Consider the following 22905-nt stretch of genomic DNA (forward strand, 5'->3'; position numbering starts at 1 on the left):
AAAGAGTGCATGGGGTAAAGGTGGAAAGGCAAGATGGGTAGGATGAAGCACTGAAGCTGGAATGATTGGCATCTGAGGAGGAGCAACAAAAGTAGGTTGGTTCCCAGGACAAAGCCTTGGTCCTACTGTTCCTACTGAGATCTGAGGTAATGATGTTCTGGAGACAGTTGGGACTTGGGAGAGAAACTGTTGGTGTGGTTGAAGCACTTTAAAGGTTCCTGCAGCTGCGGCTGGCGGCGGCTGCAGCTGCAGCAGCTGCAGCATGCTGTTGCAAAACAGTGTGATGGATGGTGGTTACGGAGGTAGAACATAAGGGCTGCTGCAAAGGCAAAGGCTGCAGAGGTGTGCTAGGGGGCGGGAGGGCAGCTGGAGGAAAGGTAAACTTGACCTTGTTGGCCAGCATGTTGGGCTGTATAATGTGCTGGTAGACCTCACATGGTAGATTTTTGAATTTGTCGTGGTTTTCTAGTGGGATCAATAATGTTTGTTCTGGTAAAGCTAATGGAGCCAGGATTTGCTCGGTCGTTACAAAGGCATGACCACTGACATGTGCTTCCTTGAATGGTAATGGTGGTTGTGTGTTAAGGATTCCTGAATTATAACGCAGCCATTCAGCTGGTGCCTCATTTATCTTTCCTTGTGGAAGGGCTTCAGCCAGTTCGTAATGGCAAAGGTATGATTTAGGTTGTGGTTGTCTAAAGTTCCTTTCGGTATTAGGCAACTTGAAAGGCATTTGCTTTTCATTAGTATTTATATTTTCACTTGTTTCTTTGTGTTCAAGCAAGGTATTGTCAATTGCTTCTTTTGCAGGGACATTAGCTACAAAGATAGACGTGGTGGGATCACTGGAAACCTCCGACAACTCATCAGAGATGGTCTCCATTACTAAGTGCTCCGTTTTATCACTGGTCACAGAAGGAAGGGGATTGTGAGGGTGTAAAGCAAGTTTATTTTTTGCTTCATCTGTGTGTTCTGAGTCTCTTTCCATATTTACAACTTCTTGTGGTTTTATTTCTTGTTTATCTTCACTTATTAACCCATCCAGGTGACTTAAGGAAGAATTGCCTCTCACAGGATGCTCTGTCTTCTCTTTGAGTTCCAAAGTTTCAAATCCAGTGTGGAATCTGCTTCTTTTTCTCCTCCTCTTCCTTTTTGGCTTACAAGAAGCAATTGAAGCCCTTGGTGGCCTCAAAAATTCTTCTGGTAAATAATTATGTCGATTTAAACTTTCATCTGAAGAATAAGAATATGAGTGTTGCCTGCGTTTGCGATGGAACCTTTCTGACTCAGTCATGAGAGAATTGTAGCCTCTTTTAAGAGGCTGATTCTGACTCATGCATTTCATGTCATTATGAAGAACTAAGCATCTGTGATCCTGACTACAGCTCGATATTTTGGTTTTCCAACAACAGTAAGTTCTCGAGTATGCTAAACTGTGTTTCCCAGAATGCACCAATTTTGGGTTTGATTGTCCCTGTAAAAGTATAGTGTCCTTTTTACAGTAGTTCTCAAAACTGGTAGCATCATTATTATTATATTCCGTATCCAGTATTTCTTCATTTTCACTTAAGTACATGGATTCTGACTTAGGCCTTTTATCAGGTGACTGATGTGAGTTTAATAATTGATGTGTTGTTAAGTACTGCTTTTCTGAAATTGCGTCCAGTACATTTTTCCTAGTTGTATCGCTGTAACTATTCTTCATTTCCGTTTTGCAGTGAGTTTCTGATTCTTTGGCTTTCTCCCTATGATGATGTCGACATAACTTTCTTCTCCTTTTCTTTCTTCTACTTTTATGGAACCAGTGTTCGTGACTATCTTTCAACTTTATTTTGTTATATTTCTCATTTAGAGTGTCCTGTTTTATTTGAGTTTTAGTAAAATTATATTTTTCTGTTCTTCTGATCCTACTGGACAGGCTTTTATACCTCTGCTCTATATTCTCACTTCTTCCAGAATCACAACCATTGGCAAGAATATCATCAGCTAAAAGAGGAGTGACTTGGGAGTATTCATTTGTGCCACCTCCAATTTCATAGTCAGTGAGTCTTGCAATAGACACGTCCTTGTCTTCGGAAACTGGTTTCTTGCTAATGTCTTTTCCCTTCTGCTGAGAAGAAAGATCATTTAAGGGTAGCTTATTTTTATCGAGATTATTTTTTAATTTAGTTGACTTGAAATCAAAAAATAGAGGATTACAGCTATAGGAAATTGATGGTTCAGTAGTTGTGTAAACCAGCATTTCGGTTGGCCACTGAAGAACTGTTGATCCATGTTTGTTAAATACAGGTACAAACGGATCACACTGCCTTTTATGTAAATCTATTTTTTTAGGTAATATTATATTTTCCTCTTCAGTATTTGAAGGGGCTAATATCTCAGGACCATTTTGATTTTCAAGTTCAACTGTGGATATGTCGTTATTTTTAACTTTTTCTTCTGTGATAGCTGGAACAGATAAGCCATTTTTAGACTCGTCAAGAACTGTAGATTTATTTTCTAACAAGTCGGAGCTGCTACCACTCATAGGTATGTCTTCATTAATTATAACATCTTCCAGTGGCATTTCATCTGCTAATAGTACTGAATTTTGGCAATTATCTGTATCAGAAGATAAAGGGAGTTGAAGCTTGCAAAATGAAGGTAATAATAATGTATCTTTTTCACTAGAGACTTCTTTCATCTCTAGAGTTTGAGCAGTTTCTTTGTCAGCGCACATTGCCTCTGGTGGATGAAAAGAGTTAGTTTTCTCCTCAGAACTCAAAAGCACATCTGTTGGTGAAGATAGTTGAAGATGACAAGCACCAGGGAGAAATCTACTTTTTCTGCTAAATCCTTTTTCCACAGAGGCATCATCATTGTATTCAGAGAAGGCTGCAGCTGAGGACTCCAGCTTCACGGATGCTTTCTTTGGAAATGCAAAAGAAAAGCCGATTTTGTGTCTGTGAATTCCCTGGGCTTGATCCCTAAGTTGGCTATTTGTTACTGTATAATTATTTGCACTTTCTGGATCTGCGGCAACAGTGCTAACATCTTTCGTATTCTCTTCACTATGAATCAAAGTATATTTGAAATCTTGCTGGCTATTAACTGAATCCGCAACAACTCTTTGAGAAATTTCATTACAATTTTCTCTCACAGTAACAGTTGTTGACTTAAACATAGGGCCACTTCCAGGAGCACTAAAAAAAGAAACAAAAGAATGTTAAATAGGATATTTTTAAGAAAAAATATTCAAATACATCTTTGAAAGATTGTTAATTTTTTTTCCATACTTTTTAAGTCTGTAAGAGATTTACTTCTACGTGGTGCAGTTGCCTTCCACAGTGCCTTAGTATCATTTAGCTCTTGGCTATTGTTTGGGATAACTAGGAGATATTGCCTTGAAATAACTTTTACAGCTGCTAACAGTCTTGCGTAGGTCATTCCTATTCTCTCAATCAGTATTTCCTGGATATGGCCATTTCTGCACTTTTTGGTGGCCTTTCAATGACATTTTGGAGTATAAAATTACTTTTAATACACAAACACTAACATTGATGCTATATGAGAAATATAAAAGAAGTTGGGAAGAAATTCAATCATGATTTCAGAAGGGCTGGAGATTTTATTTAACAATGCAGTTCACCCCACATTCATTTAACATCCACCAATGTCCAAATGGTATGCTGCAATTGGAGATATTACTTTTATTTATTTGGCATTATAGTATACCACAAATGCTGAGTTCCAACAAAAGGAACTATATTAGTTAGCACATAAGAAAACCTTAGGTGCAAAATTTTCCACCTTCTAAACTTTAGTTTTTAAGTAGTTATAAATGTTATAAAACATTTCTAAGCTGAATAATTTCTTTATGTGATCATTAACACAAGGTACCATTCCATTCCATTACCTGCTGCTAAATAATACACCACTTTGTAGTTGTACATCTTGAAAAGCACAGCGTCATTAAGGAAATTGTGTATGTGTGTGTGTATATCTATGTCTACGTGTTTGTGTAATATGAAATATATGCTTTATACTCAGGGTACTAGTGAAAATAATTGTTGCTTTTTTATGCATATTTTATTAGTAGTAGTAGTAGTACTCTTAATATATTATAATTTAAATCCCCAAATGTTGTTTATAGAGCATTAAATTACAAAGGTGTAATGATTCTCTATAGCATAATGTTGCACTTTTGTGTAATTTTTCATTTATTACCTCACAGAGCAACCATATCTGGTTGGTATAGCATAAACAGTCATGTTTATTTTTAACAATTCTATATAGCATTCCAAATATAGTTAAGTTTTATTTTTATGTTTGCGAATTTGGAATCCTTAATGACATTTTGATACATCAGAATATGCCATAACACTCTTCAGTATAAAATAGACTTATAAAATACTTCAGTTATAGAGAATTTAAGAGGCCTGACTTATTGGGTGGGAAAGGGAACGTTTTAAAAAGTAGTCTTTTTTTATAACATTTCCCTGACTTCAGTTGCAAGATCTGAATTATAACATTATTCATATCCAACAGTCAGCTCTGTTAGAAGCCAGTCAAAGTTTAAGAGCTGTGAACTTTTAAAAGTCTAGTTACAGTTTATTTATAATAAAAATAATTTTGATGTGCTTATGAAATTCACAGGATCTTCCTGCCTTTTTTATTCTTAAATATAATTTGAAAATTATTTTTTAGAATTTTTGTTTAAAAAAATAAATGTCTCAAAACACTTTTGTAAAAAAGATTAGGAGAAAGTGCCTTATTCTCTTGTTTAGTCAAGAATTTTGAATTTCACCAAGAGATGGGATAGCTTTTAACTGAGAAAGTTTAAATAGCAGCATAATGTGAAATTTATTTTTTAGAAGCTAAAATTATAGTAATTTTGGCTTTTCATTGAAATATGCATTAAACAGGTGTTTGCATAAAATTCAAATTCAAATTACTGTTTATAGCCCACAGAAGGCTATGAAAACATGTGTGCCTTATTCTGGGTACAGCAATAAATAGATTTGTACCCTTTATTTCTAACCCCTCCCCCATTTTTTTCATGTTTTAAGTAAACTTATTTCATTGCACACTCACCATGCAGTTTCTTTTCTTAGCTCAGCCAACTTATGCAGGCGTTGGAGTGCCTTTTCCTGCTTTCTTTCATCTTTTCTGGATTTAGATGCTACATTTCGTGCAAATTCCCTTTGTTTCAGTTCTTTAAGCCTCTATTAAAAAATATGAAAATGATTAATAGTATTTGAATCTATGACAATTTTAAGTTTTTAACTATTGTTGGGACTTACCAATATATCATCTTTGACCTCATCAAAAGAAGACACATTCATAATTCACTTCTAGCAAAAATATTTACTTACACTTTGGCTTGGGAAAACACCCTTCTATGTTATTATAATGAAAGATATAAATTTATATATTAGGCAAATTGAAATTGGAAACGTACATCTCTTGTGATTGATTATTGCTTGCTAAGTAACTCAACTTTAAAAAATTTAGATGAAGTGTTAGAGTCATGTAAATTCCTAATTTTAAAATTATTAATTTGCTTATATATTTCAGTTATATATTATAATCCTTTAATATTTAGATATAGTCTTAATAGAAGATTATATCATCTTTTTTATATTATATTTTCTAAGAGTAATTGCCATATATTAATCAGTAATGCAGGGCCAGCAGGTGATGTGGTGGTTAAGGTAATAGATTCTCATGTGGTTTGAGTCCTGCATCTGGTGGCTTCCTTTCTCATTTTCCTCTCTGTTGCTCTTTGTCTCTCTCTGGTGAGCACACATGTCCTATAGAAAATGAAAAATATATATCTATAATAATAATAAATAAAGATTTTTTAAAATAATGCAATTGATCACTACTGATATAATTTAAAATAATTTCTTCTCTCCAATATCAGTTATATTTCTTAAATTTTTAAGATTTTTTAAAGAAAACTGTTATTGTTTTTCTGGAAATTCTTATAATACTGGGCAGTTTTTATTTATTTATTTTTTAAACTGTATTGAAGGAGTTTTTTTCTGGGTTGAAGGCCAGACAAAGGGTATGCCAACTTGCATAGAAATGAGAGCAATTCATGTTGTATGACTTAAAAGATATCAAATTGCTCCCATGTCACACATTTTTTATTACATTATTTCAGGGAGAAAGTATATAGTTATTACAATGATTCAGGTAGCATCTTTTTCCAAATGATTTACCTTCTTTCGCAATTGGGACATGTAGGATGCTGATGACGACAATTGTATTTTAAAAAGGAGATACATAAAGTTTTAATAAATTTCTTATGCATATACACTGATACATATGCGCTTAGAATATTCCCTGATACCTAAAATTCCTTATGGGTCCAGCATGTGGTGTAGTGGCTAAGGCCCCGGACTCTCACATGATCGAGCACAGTCTGAGTCCCTGACTTGAAACTCACACCAGGCGTGTGTCCATGCATGCCCAAAATCCCAAAAGGAGAATGAAGGAAAAGGGATTGTGGTGTGGCCATTTCTCCTAGGGGGGTGATTTCTTGCTTTCTGTCTCTCTGTCTTTCTCTGTCCAGGAAGTACATGGGCACTATAGCAAAAATATCTTTAAAAAAAATTCCTGCATAAGTAATACATATTATATTATTGTGTGAATTACTTAGATCCTCCAAATTAGTAATTTTAAAATTTTTCTCAAAAAGGTTAGTCATTATGATGAAATAATATTAGACTTGTGGTGATTCTGGATTATATCACTAAATTTTATCTACATTGTACCATGTTGCCTAAGCTGTATGTAACATGTGCACAGCTTAAGATTCAATTGATCTTTAATATGTTGATAGACTTTATAGAGTAAGTTTTTAAAAATTATACAAAGATTTTGTCTGTGCTCATTTGCAATGAAATATTTGTGCAGGAATTTTTTCAGAGTAGAATTTAAGCAAATTATAGATCATGTCATAAATTTTGGGTTGTACAAATACATCATACAAAGTAAATCTTTGATGTAATTATCTTCCTATGACTATTAAAAGTATCTATAATTCCATAATATACATTGAATTATTTATTGACCTTCAAAAATATAGAATAAAGTATAATAGTATTTAAAATAAAGCTTTACTTTAAATTTGAGGTGTTCATACTCATAGTAATTTCTATTTCTTAAAAAAAAACAAAGATTGATTCAATAGACAATTTTGAGCACTAGCAACAATCATTATGTTAAATGGCAAGAAAGTTTTTTAATTAAAGCAAAATGTCTTATCTTCATAGTGTGGGTCTGTGAGTAGGTATACAGAAATGGATGTGTGTACGTGTTTAAGTTCATGCTGCAAAAATAGGGAGAGAATATGGAAACAAAGAAATAACAGCAATCACTGAGTGAGGTAGTCTTACAATGCTATGTTAGGATAGACAAAGTGCCCAAAATTCCCAAGACTGTGTACCTGAGAAAAGTGACATGTGAACTGAGCCTTGAAGGATACATAGGTTTAGCCTAAAAAAGAAAGATTGGATGTTGGGGATGAGAGTGTATACCATGGAAAAGAAACGATATTGTACAAACAGAAATAAAATCATATATATTCTTTTTTTTTGAGAGGTTTTTGCCTTCTTGTGTTTTTCTACAGTAAAAATAAGGTTCCACCTCATATTTTATATCTAGTAGGATAATTTTGAAAGTTAAATAATATAAACCTTTTTTTTTAATAATATAAACCTTTTTAAGAATGGCAAATGGAGCTAATAAAACTTAAGTTTCACACAAGTAAATATACAAGATAATACCTGTGAGGCTTATGGAGGCTCAGTGATATTTTAAAAGTTTCCTCAATCATTTATTGAGAATCATGGAAACACAATTCTTAATGATAAATGTCAAGACAGGAATGGCAGTTGGCAAAGATTAGAAAATTAGAAAAATGTTAAAGGAAATTTGTGGGAGGATGTGGTGTAGCTATTTTATTCAAAACAAATTATCATGTACAATGGCATATAATTCAATATATGCATTAGGAACTTGCAAGGCAAATGGTAAAGAATAGAGAATCAATATTATTTGGTTATCACACCTTCTCTTGTACCATGTTGCCTAAGCTGTATGTAACATGTGCACAGCTTAAGATTCAATTGATCTTTAATATGTTGATAGACTTTATAGAGTAAGTTTTTAAAAATTATACAAAGATTTTGTCTGTGCTCATTTGCAATGAAATATTTGTGCAGGAATTTTTTCAGAGTAGAATTTAAGCAAATTATAGATCATGTCATAAATTTTGGGTTGTACAAATACATCATACAAAGTAAATCTTTGATGTAATTATCTTCCTATGACTATTAAAAGTATCTATAATTCCATAATATACATTGAATTATTTATTGACCTTCAAAAATATAGAATAAAGTATAATAGTATTTAAAATAAAGCTTTACTTTAAATTTGAGGTGTTCATACTCATAGTAATTACTATTTCTTAAAAAAAAACAAAGATTGATTCAATAGACAATTTTGAGCACTAGCAACAATCATTATGTTAAATGGCAAGAAAGTTTTTTAATTAAAGCAAAATGTCTTATCTTCATAGTGTGGGTCTGTGAGTAGGTATACAGAAATGGATGTGTGTACGTGTTTAAGTTCATGCTGCAAAAATAGGGAGAGAATATGGAAACAAAGAAATAACAGCAATCACTGAGTGAGGTAGTCTTACAATGCTATGTTAGGATAGACAAAGTGCCCAAAATTCCCAAGACTGTGTACCTGAGAAAAGTGACATGTGAACTGAGCCTTGAAGGATACATAGGTTTAGCCTAAAAAAGAAAGATTGGATGTTGGGGATGAGAGTGTATACCATGGAAAAGAAACGATATTGTACAAACAGAAATAAAATCATATATATTCTTTTTTTTTGAGAGGTTTTTGCCTTCTTGTGTTTTTCTACAGTAAAAATAAGGTTCCACCTCATATTTTATATCTAGTAGGATAATTTTGAAAGTTAAATAATATAAACCTTTTTTTTAATAATATAAACCTTTTTAAGAATGGCAAATGGAGCTAATAAAACTTAAGTTTCACACAAATAAATATACAAGATAATACCTGTGAGGCTTATGGAGGCTCAGTGATATTTTAAAAGTTTCCTCAATCATTTATTGAGAATCATGGAAACACAATTCTTAATGATAAATGTCAAGACAGGAATGGCAGTTGGCAAAGATTAGAAAATTAGAAAAATGTTAAAGGAAATTTGTGGGAGGATGTGGTGTAGCTATTTTATTCAAAACAAATTATCATGTACAATGGCATATAATTCAATATATGCATTAGGAACTTGCAAGGCAAATGGTAAAGAATAGAGAATCAATATTATTTGGTTATCACACCTTCTCAGGGAGTCTACTTACTTTTCTTCTGATTTACTTCTATTAACTCTATAGAGAACCAAAATATCACAAGGATAACATAGGTGTTAATTCTCAGATATAGTATTAGGAAAACATACAGTTAAAAGTATTATAAAGGTCCTGGCTTCAAGTTAGTGGATGAATTGGAAAGAAGAGCAAAGGTTTAATTGGTGTGATAAGGAAACCAGAAAGAGAGAGAGAAAGAGAGCGAATAGAGATTCAGGCCAAGATCAAGAGAAAATATAAAACGCAACTGTTTATCAGATCACTCATCAGTTTATGCTTAAGTAGTTAAGTCAATTTTAATCTTTACTGTTGCAAACCAACTTTTTCTAACTTTTTCTATATCCATTCTTTGTAAATCTGTCCAGTAACATTCAAAAAACAAATTTTACAAGCAGAACTGCTGGAATGGAAAATATGCAAGGCCCGGCTGCCGCAGACTGATCTGGTAAAGGCAGCTTCTATTCAGGTTGGGGCCACGTAGGAGGCCTGGATTTGATTTCCAGCTCATCCTAAAAGCTGGGTACATGCCTTAGTTTCAGCGGCATGGGTTGCTGAGGGAGAGGAGCACAACACAGTGAGAACCTGTCTAAAAACAAACAAGCAAACAAACAGAAATAAACTATTTTTGAGGCACTGTCATTTACATGACAGTATATTCCAAATCTGATGATGAGTAACATGACTCTTAATTTTTTAAATTGATAGTCAATAGCAATATATCATGAATGTTTGGACTATGATTCATCTGTCTACTAGGAAGGATGAAATACTTTTACATTCATATTAACCATATTTTTAAAGAAATCTTTGTGATAAGGCATGTGCACTCACTTGAGACACAGAGCAACACACACACACAGAGAAAAAGCAATAAACCACCCCCCAAGGGGTATGGCTATGCTGCAATCCCTTCTCCATTTTCCTCTTGAGATTTTGGGTGCACACACATTTACCCGGTGTGAGTTTAAAGCTGCTGTGCTGGGACTCAAACCACAGTCAATCATGTGGAATGGCAACACCTTCACCACTGTGCCATCTGCTGGCCCAACCATATGCATTCTTAAATTTAAAATTAACATTGCTCATTAAAACTTTTTCAGCAATATTATACCTTGGTGGATTATAAAAATTAATATGTGACTAGAAAAGGTTTGTATTATTATCCATGTTTAGAAATGATAAAACTGAAGTTAAATGTATAATTAGAGACTTGTCCAGAGTCAAATGCAAATGGCAGAAACAGGACTGAAATCAGGACTTTCAGGAAGACGCCCTGTGATTTATCTCCTAGATTTACTCTGCTATATGCTATTTAAGCTGTCTAACTCCTCAGGTCTGGCTGATTTAGTGTGACGCATGTATTCATTTCTCTTTCAGTGAGTCCCCTCTATTTGTCAGGTGGTATTCTGAGCAGTTGATATATATCTGTGACAAAGGAGAAAATAAGTTCTGCTTTTTTCCATAACATTTTCATCTAGATGAAAAAGACTGACATTAAAACATGTTTGCTGTACAGCATAACAGAGAGTAAAAAGTGCTCTGAATAAAATAAGTTAAGCCAAGAGGGTCACAGGACAAGTGGCCAGGGGAGGGATAGCAATATAAAATGATTAAGGGACATCTATTTCTATTTCACTTTAACAAATTACCACAAAATTAGCAACTTAAAACCTTACCTATTGGGAACCAGCAGTTAGCGTAATGGCTATGTCGCTGGACTCCCACGTAGTCGACCGCGGTTCGTGTCCCGGACCCGGTGGCTTAAAACTCACGCCGGGCGCATGTGCGTGCGTGCCCAAGATCCCGAGAGGAGAATGGAGGAGAAGGGATTGTGGCGTGACCATCCCCCCTGGGGGGTGATTTCTCACTTTCTGTCTCTATGTCTCTCTCTCTGTCTGTCTGGCGAGCGCACGCGCCCTACAGTGAAAATCTCTCAAAAAAAAAAAAAAAAAAAAACCTTACCGATTTATTAGCTCTTAGTTTCTTTGCTCAATGAAATGTCAGTTAGGTTGTATTCTTACCTGGAGACTTGTCTGGGAAAATAAAAATCTGTGTTTAAGCTACCTAGAATTGTGGCAGAATACATCCCTTGTGGCTGGAGGACTGACAGCCCATATGTATTATTTTATTATTGTTATTATTATTTGTAATCACTGTACATCTTTACAGTATATAAAATGAATTTTCCCAGCATGGATACAGTGCATATTAGTGAAGTAAAAATATCACCATATAAATTATCATAAACAGATAATTTTTTCTTTTTGTATCGGATAAATGTCTCTTTTTTTTTCTTTATCTTCTTTCTCTCACTCCCTATTTATGTACCCAATCCTATATTGTTTCTAGTAGCAAAGATTGCCCTCCCAGCTACTATACCTTCCAGTCTTTCTGTTTCTGCCATACAGTGCAGACATTCAGTGCATGTTAAGTGGAGACATAATGTCTCTCTTTCATATTCCAGCTTGCTTTGCTTAACAGTCCAGGCTTCTTACTGGCTGTCAGCCAGGGCCACTCTTAGCAACTAGAGGCAGCCATTGGTTTCCTGTTCCAGGGCTCATCTACTGGCCCTCTCATAAAATGACAGTTTCTTCAAAGTCAGCAAGAAAGAGTCTAAATATTATGCCAAGATGGAGATTAATATAACATAAGGTATATAAAGCAACCTTGGAAATGGAATGACATTCCATTATTTTTCATATTTTATCAGGTAGAAACAAGTAACAGGGGAAAACATTATATAAAGGCATAACTCACTAGGAATTGATGTGGGGTTTGTTCACAATAGAAGCCATATTGAGATGTCATTTGAGCAAAGACTTAAAGAAAGTGAGGAATAAGCCATAAAGGTATCACGGAGAAAAATAAATAAATAATTAATACAAACCCCAGCATAGAAAACAGCCAGAATAAAAGTAACAGTGAATTACATGTCATTTTTGTTTTGATCACTAGTTGTGTGATAATGCTGGTACTGATGCTCCTTAGCCGTAAGTTTATAAAAAGCGGAAAAGGAAGAGTTATCTGAGCCACAATACTGGGCAAGTGATGGCTGACAGGGTGAGAAAAAACTTGGGCCTGACTTACAGATAACTCTGTGCAATAGGCAGGTGCCATCTATAGGTAGGCAACCATAGCCCTGCAATCTTTCTGGGATATCTCTACAGAGCAATGGGTGGGACAGAAGGACAGAATTTTTTTTTTTAAATGTAGGAACAGTAATATATGAGCTTTTATACCAATTCAAGAACTATGGCTAGTGAGTTAACTGGATGATCAGGGACTTGGAGGCAACATGATTAGATGCTTTCTGACAAGGAGGTCTGGGTATATAGATAAACTTCTTTAGATGGGTGAAAAGCATAAAGATATCCATGTCCATGTGAGTGCTTATCAGAGTCACGTTGCAAGAGGATGATAATCAAATAGGATGACCTACAACCTGGATTCCAGTCTCTCTCCCACTCCTTTCATTACCCAATGGGCTCAAGAACAAAGTGGCAACAGTAGTAGGGGGTGGAGGTTATGCATGACTCAAGAACATGGGCTTCCACTCTCCAAGGATGATCTGGCTATAGCCAGAAACTGCGGAATGCTTAATCTGTCAGCAGCAAGCCATCCTTAGAGTAATCTGCCAGCTGCCGGGTGGTAGGTTGATTACATAGGACAGAATTGTCATGAAATTCGCAGTAGTTTGTTCTTCTTGGAATAGAAATTTGCTCTGGAGATGAACTGGTCTTTTCACATGCAATTATTCTCTCAAAACTACTGTACGTAGACATACAGAATGCCTTATCCACTATCACCAGACTCCACACAACATCGTTGTAATCAATGAGCTCACTTCACAGCAAGTGAATTACATCAATGGGCCCATGATTCATGGAATTCATTGATCTTCACATGTTTCCCACCATCCTGAAGCAGCTTGTTTGATAAAACAGTAGACTCAGTTTCAGGTCCAGCTAGGTGGAAATACTCTGTGGGACTGGGATAAGGTTCTCCGGAAGGCTATATATGCTCTTAATCAGAGTCTGATATTGGTGCTGTTTCTGATAAAGCCAGAAATCATAAATCCATTAATTTATGGGTTAACATAGGAGTAGCACTAATTCTTATTTACTAGTAGTGATCAACTAGCAAAATTTTTGCTTCTTTATTTCACAATCTTACACCATCTTGGCTTAAAGGTCTTAGTTCCAAATGAAGGGATGTTTCCACTAGAAAATATGTCAATGATTCCACTAAACTAGAAGGTAATATTGCTATCTGGCGACTCGGCTCCTTGCACTTCTAAGTAATAACAAGGAAAAATCTGGTACTCCACAGTGAAGGTAAGAATGTTTATATCTGGAATACAGGTGACCCTTATGGATCTCTTAGCATTACCATGCTCTCTGACTGAAGTAGAAAACTTACAGTAACATTCAAATCAAGACTAACAATGACCTGGACTCTTCAAGAATGAAGGTTTAGATTGCTTCACCAGTTAAAGAATCATTAACAGCTGAAGTACTTGATGAGGGTAAAGGGAATGGGTAATGGAAGGAGAAGTTAAAAATACCAACTATGATCATATGATGAGTTACAGAAATGAGAACTCTAATTGTTAAGAGAACGTTTTCCTCATTTTGTTATGAAGGTGTGTATACATGTGTATTTACGTATATATAATATATATGCATGCATATATCTTTTTCACTTTCTCCATTATTCTTTATAATAAATGTAAGATATTTTGAATTAGATCATAATGTTTAAGTATCATTAATTTTAAAATATAGTATTAAAGATATAGAATATAAGAAGGATGATGAGTATTACCCAATAACTTTAAATACTCTTCTGAGAAAAAGTTAGTGTTTTCAGTTGTATGCAGGATAGTTGTATCATGTTAGCAAAGGATTACCTTGTTATTGTATATATTTGAAGATTATGTATGCTTTAAGAAGACATGTATGAGTCTGACGTTAAGAAGAGGTGGATACATGATGGTTAATTGTATGTCACCTTGTCTAGACAGTGGTTTCCAGATTATTTGTTCAAATCTAGTCTAGACTTTCTTGAGAAGGTATTATTAAGTTGAGATTAACACTTACAAAAGTGGACTATGAGTAGAGTAGATTGCCTTTCATACTGTGAGTTTCAGTTAATCAATTGAAGGGTTTAAGAGAAAAGTCCAAGGTCCCCTGAGGTAGGAATTATGCCTCCACACAGACTTCAGAATGAAAACTGCAATATCACCTCTTCCCTGGGTCTCAAGCTTGTCAGCCTACTGTTGAAGATTTTGAATTTGTCAGTCCCAATAATTTTGTAAACCAAGTCCTTAAAAACCTATCTCTAGGGACCAGCAGATGGTGTAAAGGTTATGACACTGGACTCTCATGTAGTCAACCCCAGTTCAAGTCCTGAACCTAATGACTTAGGACTCACGCTTGGCGCATGTGCATGCATGATCAAAATCCTGAGAGGAGAATGGAAAAGGGTGGTGATTTTTCTCTTTTCTCTGTCTCATTGTGTCTGTTTTTCCTGCGAATACACATGCCCTATAGCAAAAATCTGTTTCTCTGAAGAAACTTGACTAAATCAGATTTTTGCTAGAGAATGGGTACTCTCATTGTGTTGTTTCTGATGACATATGTGTTTCCAATGCTATCTTTTTTATTTTTATTTTTTAAGATTGTTTTTGCTATAGGGCATGTGTGCTCACTGGAGAAATAGACAGACAGAAAGTGAGAAATTACCCCTCAAGGGGATGGTAGTGACACAGTCCCTTCTCTTCTCTTCTCCTTTTGAGGTTTTGGGCACACATGTGCATGTGCCTTGCATGAGTTTTAAACCGCTGGGTCTGAGACTCGAACCATAATCGACTATGTGGAAGTCCAGTTATGTAACCATTACACATGTGCTGGTCCCATCCAATGCCATCTTTTAAGATGAAGATAGTTGGTATCAAATAAAATATATAGTTAGAATAATAAAAAAAAATTATCTTGTTATTTTTTTTTTAGATGAAGATAGTTGGTATCAAATAAAATATACAGTTAGAATAATAAAAAAAATTATCTTATTAATTTTTTTTTCCCCAGTTCAGGTAAATTCATCTCTTTCTTGTTAAAACACTTCTCTTCTAGGTCAGCAGGTGGTAGGGTGGTTAAGGTGCTGGATCTCACATTGGTTGATTCTATGATCTGAGTCACAGACTCTGTGGCTTAAAAAGCACACCAGATGAGGGACCAGAAGATGGTGATATGACTACATTGCTGGACTTGCACATAGTCAACTGCAGTTCAAATCTTGGACCCAGCAGTTTAAAACTCATGCCAGGTTCATGTGCATATGTGCCCAAAATACCAAGAGGAAAATGGAGGAGAAGAGATTATAGTGTGGTCATCTCCCCTGGGAAGTGATTCTTTGCTTTCTGTCTCTCTGTCTCTCTGGCAACCTCATGTGCCCTATAGCAAAAGAAACACAGCAGATGCATGTGCATGCATGTCCGCAATTATGAGGGGAAAGTGGAGAAGGGATTGAGGCATGACCATCCTCCTTGAGGGATTTCTCACTTTCCTTCACTCTTTAATGAGTGCATGTACCCTATGGCAAAAAAAATAAACAAAAATAAAACAAAACATTTCTGTTCTTAGTTTTATATTTCTTAGTAAGTTCATATAGTATTTACTATAACTGTTTCCACAGGCTTAAAACTTTCTTTGAATCTTAGAGAGATGTTATTTCAATCAAGAAATATTTTAAATGACTTCTGAGTAATCTAAGTATATTTTTAGAGAAGTAATACCCTCAAAGAATTACAACTCAATCACTATCTCTGTTTCGTGAATCAATTTAGCTCTCTTGAAAGACACTATACAGCACATTCTATTAGAATGTTAGCAAATATAATTCTTTGGAGAAGGTTAAGATATTCTAGTGGATGATATCACACTTTAATGTGTAATTTCCTTCTAGTCATTATTTAATCAACGGCATTATGCTGAGTGAACCTGTGGAATACTCTTTTTGAAATTTCGTTTCCCATTACTATCATGAATGTGTATCATTTGGACTTTTCTCATGACAGCTTTAAAAGCATCTAATCTCTTAATGGCATATCAGATTGGAACAATATCTGTCCCCAAGGCCTCTCATTCTTTAGATTGCATTAATTCAAGTTTTTCTTTGTGGGCAAAAATTCATTCTAGTTCTAATATAAAAGTCTTTGCAATCAGTGTGTGTTATGCCTAAAACTGATTTTCCGACCATTCAGTTCATTTTCTTAAGTGCTGGATCAGAAGTGTCTCGTGCATTGTAAGTGCTCATGAATGCTTGTCAAATTGAATTGGCATAGGATGTTAGTGATTAACTTCTTCATACAATAGAAGGCTTTGAAAATTTGCTAACAAAAATCTCAGTAAGATCTTTAGTAGTATAGTGAGAGCAATAGAAACTGGAGTGTAAGAGATAGTGACACTATTATTTTAAAAAACATATGTATACCTTCAATGGCCAGAAATTGAAGAATAGTTAAGAGTTATGGTTCAACTTTATAAATATATGTATATGTATATATATATATATATGTGTGTGTGTGTGTGTGTGTGTGTGTGTGTGTATATAATGCATTTTTTACTAATAATGTTGAATTATAAAATATTTTAAATATTCTTGAGACAATAATATTTTTAAAAATGAATACGGTAATTTTTTAAATGAAATTCAAAGTATCTTCATCTATAGATAAATTCCTGAAAACACACAAAATATTAATAATATTTATTTTTGCAAGAGGAGCAGAATAATTTAATTTTATTTTCTACTTCATTGTATTTTATTTTTCAAATTTTTGTTTATTATCAATTTTTATATGGATAAGAGCTTTAAGATCGCTTTTTTATTTTTTTTTTTGGAGAGGTTTTTGCTATAGGTTTTTCCAGAAAGACAGAGAGAGACAGAGAGACAGAAAACAAGAAATCACCCCCCAGGGAGGATGGCCACGCTGCAATCCTTTCTCCTCCATTCTCTTGGGATCTTGGGCATGCACTTATTCGTGCCCAGCATAAGTTTAAGCCTCCAGATCCAGGACATGAACCGTGGTCGACTACATGGGAGTCCAGCAGCATAGCCATTACACCAACTGCTAGTCCCAAGATCGCATATTTTACAACTGGAAAAGATTACTATTACATTGATTCTCTAATTATATGTTCATATATATGGCCTAATATAATAGCTAGATTGGTCCAAATATTTCCAAGTTTTCTGAACATTCACAAGTTAATATATCCAATAAAATAGATAAAATTAATCTGACAAATATTTATAGATGTAATACTTAATATCCTAAAATCTTTGTAGATTGGTTAACATGTTTTACATCTCTTTGGTATCAATATAGTGGGAAAATCCTGTACAGACCCAGTAGTTGTCAGTGGTCTGTGAGAAATATCATATTTTACTATATAAATATATTGTAGTATAGCCTTTCACTTTTTAAATCTTTCTCTTTTAAACATATTTTCGTATGCGTAGTTACAAAGAATGTATTGCTAATTATATAACAATTGTGACTAAAAAGTTAGTGACTTTTTCCTCTTCTCTATGAAGGTGAATCTACTTTGTGGTATAACTTCATAGCTCCATTTCTTGGACATCTAATAAAAGTGAAATATCAATCAATTTGCTTATGATTGCAAATAATTTAAAATTGCATTTGGACTGAGAAGAATGTGTGAATTTTTAGTACTGTTTCTGAAGTCATAATTGAGATTTTCTTAAGTGCAAACTAGGTTTGTCCCTGACTAGGACCATGAAAACTATAGCCACAGAGTCTTTTATAAAAGATAGTTTTCATTTGTGAAATAGGGCTTCTAAGACACACTAGTTCTCAATCTACCCATGTGATCTCACCTTCCTTCAATTCAGTTGTACTGCAGAATCCCAAAGAAAAGAGCCTCAGCATTACAGTGGAAATGCATGAGCTTTTGCCTGAGAGAGTGTGAGATGCTGGTGTCTTTATTCTTTTGAGTGAATCTAATCATGAATAGTCATGTGAAAATGCATTAGTAATCATGGTCCAAACCAGACTGAGCTGTGTCCTCTAGGCACAGAGATCAGAGCTGGATATGGTGATCATGATGATTTGCATCCCAGAGGCTTTTTGAAATTCTACGTCACACCTTAGGAGGGCACGGGCATTGTGACATAGGCAGTCACAGAGCCAGATAGTGAATCCGAAGGTGATTCTTGAGCATTTAGGATCAAATAATCCTGGACAACCTGAAGTGGAGGAATCCAAAAGCCCCGAAATGAACCCTGGTTAAAATTAAAAGATGGTAAGAGGAGGGGCCAGCAGGTGGCATAGTAGTAGGGCGCTGGACTCCCACATGACCTTCCATGGTTTGAGTCTCAAATCTGTTGACTTGAAAATCACATTGGGTGCATGTGCATGTGTGCCCAAAATACCAAGAGGAAAATGGAGAAGGGATTGCAGCATGGCTGTCCCCCCCAGGGGGTGATTTTTTACTTTCCCTCTCTCTGTCTCTCTTTCTCTCTGTCTCTCTCCAGCATGCATACATGCCCTATGGCCAAACTTTAAAAAAATAAAAAGAAGGTCAGACGAAGTTGTTAAGGAATGTGATATTGGGAATACAGAGGAACATACCACATTAGGAGTGATGTTAAACATCTTTTCAAATGTTTAAAAATTATTTAAGACTTCAGTGACAGTGGCAGAGTAAAGCATGCTAAGGGCCTGACACTCCACAGAAACACTGAAACCCAAAATCTGTCAAAATCAACTTTGTTGGAAATTGGGAAAATAGGTTTATAGCAATCAAGTGACCACTGAATCAAAAAGAAAAAAAGAGTGAAGACTCTAGGAGAGATTTGTTAGCTTTATCCTTGCCTTAACCTTCTAGATAGGAGAACAAAAATGAACCGTCAACAATTCAGTGTCAGATGAAACTATTCTTCAGAAATGAAGGAAATATTAAGATACTATGTTCAGATAAACAAATGCTGAGGGAATTATTGCTAATAAGATTTTCCCTATAAGACATGCTAAAAGGAGCTTTTCAGGCTGAAATTAAGACACTAGAGAGTAACCTGAAGTTATACAAAATAACAATGTATACTGGTAAACGTTAACTGTAAAGTTTAATAAAAAGTCAGGATAATTATATTTCATTTTGTAGATTCTGTTTTATTTTTATATGAGTTAAATGGCATATGTATAATCTAATAATTATAATCCTAAGTTAATATACACATAATGTACAAAAATGTAATTTGTCACAATAACTACATCCAGTGAAAATAGAAAGCTGTATTGAAGCAGATGTGGAATACCATTGAAAGTAAGTTTGCACCAAAATGAAGTTTGACACCTATCTTATACCATTTGGAAAACACTTAGTTCAAAATGGATCAAAAACCTAAATATACATGCTAAGTTTATAAAACATTAAGAGGGAATCATAGAGTTAAATCTTCATGTATTCATGTTTGGTGATGGCTTCTTGCTTCCAACACATGAGTGCATGAGTGATAACAACAAAAGGAAAATTTTGTGTATCAAAAGACATAACAAAGAGGGCTAGCACATGGCATAGTGGTTAAAAGCACTAAACTCCCACATGGCCAACCACAGTTCGAGTCCTGGACCTGGCGGCTTGCTTTCTCACTTTCCCCCTCTCTCTCTCCACTCACTCTGTCCCTCTCTGGTCAAGTTAAAATAAATAAATAAAGATAAATAAAATATATTTTTTTAAAAATACATAGCAAAGTAAAGCAAAAGATGACCTAGAGAATGGAGGAGTCATTTGCAAATCTTATAATGGTCAAATATCTGGATGTATTAATAAAAAGATAAATAGCATGATTTTTTTAATTGGCAACAAATCTGAATAGACTTTTTTGCAAAATCTATTATTGCCATTTTACAAATGGTAAAAAAGGCATGTGAAAAGATGTGCCACATCGTTAGTAACTAGGGCAATTTAGATCAAAATCATAATTAGCTACCATTTCACATTAAGATAGCTAATATTAGAAAAAGAAAAATAGTCAATATTGTGGAGAAACTGGAATACTCTAAAATTCCATAGCCACTATTGCAAATAGTTTGAAAGATTCTCAACTATTAACCATACAATTACAATAGACCCAGGATTTCCTTCCCATTCCATTTGATTATATATTTAAATTGTTTGAGAACAAGTGTTCAAATACTTATATCAAATTATCATAAAAGTACTACTGGCAACAACCAAAAAGTTAAACAACCTCAAAGCCCATCAAAGATGAATGAACAGGGTCGGCAGAGGGCATTGTGGTTAAGGTGCTGGACTCCCACACTGCTGACTGCTGTTCCAGTCCCAGATCTGTGGCTTGAAACGCGCACCAGGCATATATATGTGCATACCCAAAGAACCCAGGAAGAGAATGGAGGAGAAGGGATTGCAGCATGGTCATCCCCCAAGGGGGGTAATTTCTTATTTTTCCTTTCACTGTCTCACTTTGTCTCTCCAGTGAGTGCACACATCCTATGGCAAAAACCTGAAAAAGAGTGAACAAAACTGTGGTATGTATTCATACAATGGACTATTATTCAACCATAAAAAAAAAAAAATGTATATTATCCAGGATTGCTAAATCTATGGACAGAAAACACATTAGTAGTAGTCACATGATGCAGGAGGTAGGAAAATGAGAAGTGACTACACGGTATGGAACTTCTTTTGGGAGTGATTAAAATGTTTCAGAACTAGATAGGGATGGTGTTTATACAACAAAATGATGGACTAATGGCCATTGAATTAGTCACTTTATTTTGGTTAATTTTATTACATGTGAATTTTACCTAAAGTTAAAAATGAACAGATTCTCCCATATTTTTCTAATAAAGTCGTACTTTATCCAAGTGTTTCTAAAATACTTTAAAACAAAATGAGTTAATTATATTTTCAAGGTCCTCAAGAAAATTTTCAGTGAAGAGAATGTAGAAATAAATGGGCAAAAGAATCTGAGAAAGTAATAAAAGACAAAAAAGAGTTTCTCTAGTTTACTCACTGATTTGGTTGAATCTGTCGCATTTAAAATTATTGATATGATATTAAAACTGCTACAACTGCTATATTGTTTTCTTTTCTTTTTTTTTTTTTTGAGAGAGCTTTTTTTTTTTTTTTTTTTGTTATGGGGCACGTTCATTTTCGAAAACTATAGGGCACATGCACTTGCCAGAAAGACAGAGAGAGACAGAGAGACAGAAAGTAAGAAGTCACCCCCAAGTGGGGATGGCCATGCTGCAATTCCTTCTCCTCCATTCTTCTCTCGGCGGGATCTTGGGCATGCATGCACATGCGCCCGGAGTGAATTTAAGTCACTGGGTCTGGGACTTGAACTATGTTTGACTACGTGGGAGTTCAGCAACATAGCCATTACACTAACTGCTGGTCCCCAAAACTGCTACATTGTTTTCTTTATGTTTTATTTATTTATTCAATTTTATTTATTATTATAATCATTATTTTTAAAAATTTTGCTATAGGGCACATGCACTCAGCAGAGAGAGCCAAAAAGAGAGAAAGCAAGCTGCCAGTTCTGGGACTTGAACCATGGTCAGCCATTTGGGAGTCCAGTGCCTTAACCACCATGCCACTTAATGGTCCCTGTTTTTTGTTTTAATAAAGAAATTATACATTCCAAACTATCACTTTTGATCTGAAAAATTGCAAAGACCACTACTGGCATCATTCAATCCAGAAAAAGATTAGGCTACAGTGTATAACTCTCCTATTTATTGGAGAAGAATGGCCTGGAGACCAGTGTAATTTGCAGTGCCTGAAGTTAAAATAATGTCTAACCTAGTAAGAGCAGAGTTTTCATAGGGGTTTTCTGAGCACTCTTGAGAACTCAAGACATATTTAAGGAGCCTTCTATACTACCACTATGATTTCAAGAAAATGTGAGGTATCGCCAACAGCATGAGATTTGTAGAATGTAGTTGAGTACATTACTGTCCCAATAAAATTAGAATTGGTGGTAGATCTAGACAATTGCTGAGTGTACATTCTATTTCTATGGTGATTGCTGTTAGCATTAGTTTCCTTATAAATTGGTATCGCTGATGTCAAATCTATAGAAAAAGCAGTATTTATAACAGTATAGTGAAAAAATTATGGGTTTGAAATATTTCAAGAGATCAAATATGCTATCAAATTTGCTGTCTGTGTGACTGTGGTGATCATTTCCCCATTTATAAAATAAAAAATAAGGGAGACCAGCAGATTACAAAATGGTTGTGACACTGAACTCCCACGTAGTCAATCACGGTTTGAGTTCTGGACTTTGCGGCTTAAAACTCATGCTGGGCATGTGTGCATGTGTGTGTGCATGCCCTAGATCCCAAGAGGAGAATGGAGGAGAAGGGACTGCAAGTGTGGCCATCTTCCATGGGGGGTGATTTTGATTCCTCACTTTCTGTCTGTCTCTATGTCTTTCTGGCAAGTACGTG

The 22905-nt window shown here is 34.9% G+C and overlaps 1 protein-coding gene across 1 annotated transcript in view; it reads right to left on the reverse strand.

The window, feature by feature from the left end:
- ZNF804A (zinc finger protein 804A) overlaps positions 1–22905 on the reverse strand; it is a gene marked incomplete at its 5' end in the record, with an annotated part of 181863 nt that overhangs the window by 187 nt on the left and 158771 nt on the right. Inside the window, 3 exon segments of the mRNA XM_006142704.1 lie at positions 1–231; positions 233–3182; positions 5074–5204. The exon segment at positions 1–231 is cut by the window's left edge and continues 187 nt beyond it. Coding sequence (XP_006142766.1) covers positions 1–231; positions 233–3182; positions 5074–5204 — 3312 coding nt within the window.

The sequence above is a fragment of the Tupaia chinensis genome, unplaced genomic scaffold, assembly GCF_000334495.1.
Source record: "Tupaia chinensis unplaced genomic scaffold, TupChi_1.0 Scaffold000079_1, whole genome shotgun sequence".
Taxonomy (NCBI): Eukaryota; Metazoa; Chordata; class Mammalia; order Scandentia; family Tupaiidae; genus Tupaia; species Tupaia belangeri.